Source organism: Cherax quadricarinatus, chromosome 23 (assembly GCF_038502225.1).
Source record: "Cherax quadricarinatus isolate ZL_2023a chromosome 23, ASM3850222v1, whole genome shotgun sequence".
Lineage (NCBI taxonomy): Eukaryota > Metazoa > Arthropoda > Malacostraca > Decapoda > Parastacidae > Cherax > Cherax quadricarinatus.
The window spans coordinates 19,305,427-19,310,918 of record NC_091314.1 but is presented as its reverse complement, the minus strand read 5'-3'; the positions used below and the strand labels follow the sequence as shown (position 1 = coordinate 19,310,918).

Genomic DNA, 5,492 nt, shown 5'->3' with positions numbered 1-5,492 from the left:
CACAGGCTCGAGAAAAAAAATAGTTTTAATACAGGAATACCTAAAACACTGGGCCTAAATTTGATTTAGAGGGTGGAACTGTATATCAACTGTAAGGACAAAGTGTTCCAGCCTAGTCCAATGAAGTATTTGTCAAAAGTATCCAATTTCTTACACCAGGATTATTATAATCAAGGGGGAAGCGCTAAACCCGGAGGATTATACAGCGCCTGGGGGGGATGTGGAAGGCATTCAGGCTTAATTCGGGGAACTGGAGCACAGATCCAATTCCCTAAATCAAGAGCCCCTCACCAACATCAAGGAACCTTCCTTGAGGGGTCTTACACCAGGAACCCCTCAGGTTTAAAGGACACCCTTGAGGGGGCATAGTTAATAGTATGGCATTTTCTAAAATTTACTTGCCATTTCATAGCCACAGCACTTGAAATTTATGAAAATTCTCAAGGCTAGGATCAAGTCATTCATAAAAGATGCACCTCCCTGCTGAGGTTGCAAATACAATTAAAATATAAAACATTAAATATCACCTCTTTGCCTTTATTTCACACAATTACAAAATGGGAGAAAGTAAATTAAAATAAGTAACTTCCATTTATTTTGTTCTAGTACATTATAAAACAAAAGTAAATTAAAATAAGTAACTTCCATTTATTTTGTTCTAGTACATTATAAAACAAAAGTAAATTAAAATAAGTAACTTCCATTTTTGTTCTAGTACATTATAAAACAAAAGTAAATTAAAATAAGTAACTTCCATTTATTTTGTTCTAGTACATTATAAAACAAAAGTAAATTAAAATAAGTAACTTCCATTTATTTTGTTCTAGTACATTATAAAACAAAAGTAAATTAAAATAAGTAACTTCCATTTATTTTGTTCTAGTACATTATAAAACAAAAGTAAATTAAAATAAGTAACTTCCATTTATTTTGTTCTAGTACATTATAAAACAAAAGTAAATTAAAATAAGTAACTTCCATTTATTTTGTTCTAGTACATTATAAAACAAAAGTAAATTAAAATAAGTAACTTCCATTTATTTTGTTCTAGTACATTATAAAAAAATTAAAAATATTGGGGAAAAAAAAAATACAGAACCTACAACTTAAAGGAACAGGCAGAAATTATAACATTAAGCCGAGAGTATTTGTCTTAAACTGAACATTTACTGGCCGCCACGGAGCCGAAGAACCAAATGCAAAGTAGATTCTTTTTGAATGTTGTAATCTGAGAGGGTGCGACCATCATCTAGCTGCTTACCAGCAAAGATCAACCTCTGCTGATCAGGTGGAATCCCTTCCTTGTCCTGAATCTTGGCTTTCACATTCTCGATGGTATCTGAAGGCTCCACCTCTAGTGTGATGGTCTTTCCTGTCAGATTTTCACGAAGATCTGCAATACCACCACTCTCTTTCTTTCTCTCTGAGAGAGAGAGAGAGAGAGAGAGAGAGAGAGAAAGAGAAAGAGAAAGAGAAAGAGAAAGAGAGAGAGAGAGAGAGAGAGAGAGAGAGAGAGAGAGAGAGAGAGAGAGAGAGAGAGAGAGAGAGAGAGTTTTTGTTTTTACACACCTTTTATTTTCTCTCTCTCTCGAGAGAGAGAGAGAGATCTCTTTCTCTCTGAGAGAGAGAGAGAGAGAGAGAGAGAGAGAGAGAGAGAGAGAGAGAGAGAGAGAGAGAAGAGAGAGGAGGGAGAGGGAGAGAGAGAGGAGAGAGAGAAAGAGAGAGAGAGGAGAGAGAGGAGAGAGAAGAGAAGAGAAGAGAAGAGAAGAGAAGAGAAGAGAAGAGGAGAAGAGAAGAGAGAGAAGAGGAGAGAGAAGAGAAGAGAGAGGAGAGTGAGAAGAGAAGAGAGAGAAGAGGAGAGAGAAGAGAGAGGAGAGAGAGAGAGGAGAGAGAAGAGAGGAGAGAGAGAGAGGAGAGAGAGAGAGAGAGAGAGAGGAGAGAGAGAACTCTCAGAGCTGTTTACCAGCAAAGATCAACCTCTGCTGATCAGGGGGTATGCCTTCCTTGTCCAGAATCTTTACTTTTAACATTTTCTATGCTATCTGAAGGTTCAACTTCCAATGCAATTGTCTTCCCAGTAAGGGTTTTTACGAAAATCTGCATACCACCACGAATCTGAAGAACTAAATGCAATGTAGATTCCTTCTGAATGTTGTAATCTAAAAGGGTATGGCCATCTTCGAGCTGTTTACCACCAAAGATCAACCTCTGCTGATCAGGTGGGATTCCTTCCTTATCCTGAATCTTGGCTTTCACATTTTCAATGGTATCTGAAGGCTCCACCTCCAATGTTATGGTTTTTCCAGTAAGAGTTTTCACAAAAATCTGCATACCACCACGAAGCTGAAGACGAAGATCTGCATTGTGTACCTGAAAAAAAAAAAAGTTTAGTGATAGTACTAATTTCAAGTCCACTACGGTTTAAATTTCAAACTGCGAAGCAATCCATTAGTAAAATTCTGAAGTAAATTTAAAAGTTCACCAAACCAACTTTTGCCTGTCAATACAGGGAATAGCAAATCTTATTTCATAGGTAGCAATAATTTCAACTAAAATTTGCATTTATAAACTAATATGCCTAGTTTCCTTTAAGCCTTCACAATTTTTAAGGGATTAAAATAATTCAATAAGAGTTGATGGTGTACAAAGAAGACGAGTGCTTCCCTTAGTGCAAGGCTGACTTAGAGAAGAGTATCTTATTGTCCATGTTTACCACCATTGTATATATATGTTGGCATGTACATTATACATGCAAGTTACATATCTGAAATACATTCACACATGTATAACGATTTATTCACTAACTTATGTATGCACTATGTTAAGTTTCTTTCATACTGGTATTTTGTACAATGTGCAGCAGCATATAGTATCAAAATGTAGATACTACATTTATGAATATATACTTCACAAACCAAATTTACAACTATTAAGACAAGCATTATTTTGAAAACTAATTTTATTTACCATTTAAATAGCTAAAATAATGTTATATACTGCACATGACAACCTATAAGGTTTCGTGGGTTATCCTAGGTAATTTACACATTACTATGCATAATTATGCACCTGTACCTAAATGAACTTGCTAAATCTTTGGTATATAATAAATGATTTAAATGCACAGCAGTCTTAACATTTGTGGATTAACCACACTAAGTATAATTATGGGGGGAAGGGGGGGAGAAGCAGGGAGTGATGAAGGCATGGGTACACCAATCACTAGTGTCCTATAGCTTACAATAGTGGAGCACAGCAAAGCGTACTGGTTCATGTAGGTAGGTCCAACTCAAACCATCCACTCATGCCTGTCAAGACTATTTTCAAAGCTACCTGAAGTTTTCAATGCATCTGCATTATTACCAAACTAGGGCTTACCTATAATCTCGCTGTATGAAAATGAGACCAGACAGCTTTCAATACACTATAAAGGTTGGGACAATTTTTGCACAGCAGATTATAGGGAAAGGTAAGGAATTACCTATGTGGGGGTGGGGAGGTGGTAACCATCCGTGCAACACCACACTCAATATGGTTGCCAATTGTATTGGTCAGTTTGTAAAAGTTCAGGCAGCATTATTGAAACTTTTCAAAACCCAGGACGACAGGATAGCACATTGGGTTTTAGATGGTGTAAAGTACTTAACTTTAATAGCAAGGAGGGAAAAAAATGCTTATGAACCCATTATAAGTGGCATGCCACAGTTTTCAGTACTAACATTTACATTACAGAAGAGACCGATGTACTTTATCTCCTTTATCAGAAACTTTCTGTAAACAAAGACAGGGCACTGAATTTGTGCCCTCTTTAAAAGAGGGCAAACAGGAAGAGGGGCAAATTCAAGACCAGAATAAGGGGAGGGGGGGGGGGTCACAGCTTATGAAATCAACCAGTAAGATTTGCCAGTGGATTAGACTGAACAGTTTGTATGTAAAAAAAAAAAAACTATAGTTTGGCAAGTTATGAACGAGATCATTAAGAGAACTTTGGGTACCTTCAGAAACAGGTTTGACAGGTAAAAGACTGGATGGGTGCAGGTTTGATCTGACTAGTACCAAAAGCAGTCTATTAATCTTAATTTTTCTTTACAAGAAAATCATTAACAGGTCTTGAAGAGGGACCTTCCCCTACTGGGCTGCCTGTTTTACGAATTTAATGGATCAACTTTAAAATCCTTTCAGATGGACCTTTGCATTGGTAGGTATATTGTACATGGGTTAAGAATGCAATAAATAATCCAACCTCACACTTCCCTTTAATACAGCATTGACCCCCGAAACTCTCTCCAGGTAAACTCCAGGTACATACAATTTCCCCGACTGGCAAGTTTGCTGTTCCTGCAAGATTTTTCAGGGTCAAGTAAACTGTTGCTGCACACTCAAGTCCTTCAACAGATACTATACAAGCTAATTTTAATTTTTATTTCTACGTCAGCATTAGCCACAGGAAAACAGGACGTGATAAATTATAGCAGGTAATTACGATAGCTAGAAGTAATCGGAATTATTAACGCAATCTTTAGGAATAATGGTAACGAGTCATGACCATGGAGAAGCATTAACCTGTAAGGGTCAAACCATCACCTGGGCAATGATGGGTGACGATTTGATTTGACAATTGTATTAAATGCCTTGGACCAAGAGCTATATCTAAGAATTCCCCCCTTTTATATTCTGGGAGCTTTAAACCTGTAGGCTTTACAGCGCCGAGGCTTTAGGCAATCGAGTTCGATCCTAAGAAATTCCATTGCTCGACACGAACCTCCATCCAATTATTATAATAAAGCGCTAAACCACAAGAGCTATACAGCGCTGTCCCTTTATCCAAGAGATTTTTACAATTCTACTGTCACTAGTTCCTGACTAATCCATACGTAAAAGTACTTAACACACCCCCCCCCCTAAAAAATAAGCTAAGAGGCAAGATTTCGTTCGGATTTTTAACCCGGAGGGTTAGCCACCCAGGATAACCCTAGAAAGTCAGTGCGTCATCGAGGACTGTCTAACTTATTTCCATTGGGGTCCTTAATCTTGTCCCCCAGGATGCGACCCACACCAGTCGACTAACACCCAGGATGCGACCCACACCAGTCGACTAACACCCAGGATGCGACCCACACCAGTCGACTAACACCCAGGTACCTATTTACTGCTAGGTGAGCAGAGCAATTGCTGTAAGAGAAAGTGTCGAAATGTTTCCACCCTCCGGGAATCGAACCCGGACCCTCCATGTGTGAGCTTTAGCCACCAGGCCGCCCCTCTACGGGAGTACTTAGAAAAAAAAAAGTTGACCTGGGATAAATCGCCTCTCACAAGGCCTTTAATTTAAAAGAAATCTGTATATTAGGCCCGTTTTAAACCTGTCTGAATAAATACTTTAGTCTTTCAAAGATACGGAGAATGTTTAAATTTTCAACGTAAAACCGCCCTTTTTCCCCTTCAATATATAACCACCCTTTATTTTCCTTCACTTCATCACTGGTGCCAGTAAC

At 38.1% G+C, this 5,492-nt stretch overlaps 1 protein-coding gene across 1 annotated transcript in view; it reads right to left on the bottom strand.

Moving 5' to 3' along the window:
• Positions 1 to 733: 733 nt before the first annotated feature.
• The window catches only part of LOC128691322 (polyubiquitin-B-like), a 4,917-nt gene continuing 158 nt past the window's right edge, over positions 734 to 5,492 (bottom strand). Inside the window, 3 exon segments of the mRNA XM_070087996.1 lie at positions 734 to 1,446; positions 1,948 to 2,018; positions 2,020 to 2,370. Of these exon segments, the coding sequence (XP_069944097.1) occupies positions 1,167 to 1,446; positions 1,948 to 2,018; positions 2,020 to 2,331 (663 nt within the window). The 5' untranslated portion in view covers positions 2,332 to 2,370 and the 3' untranslated portion in view covers positions 734 to 1,166.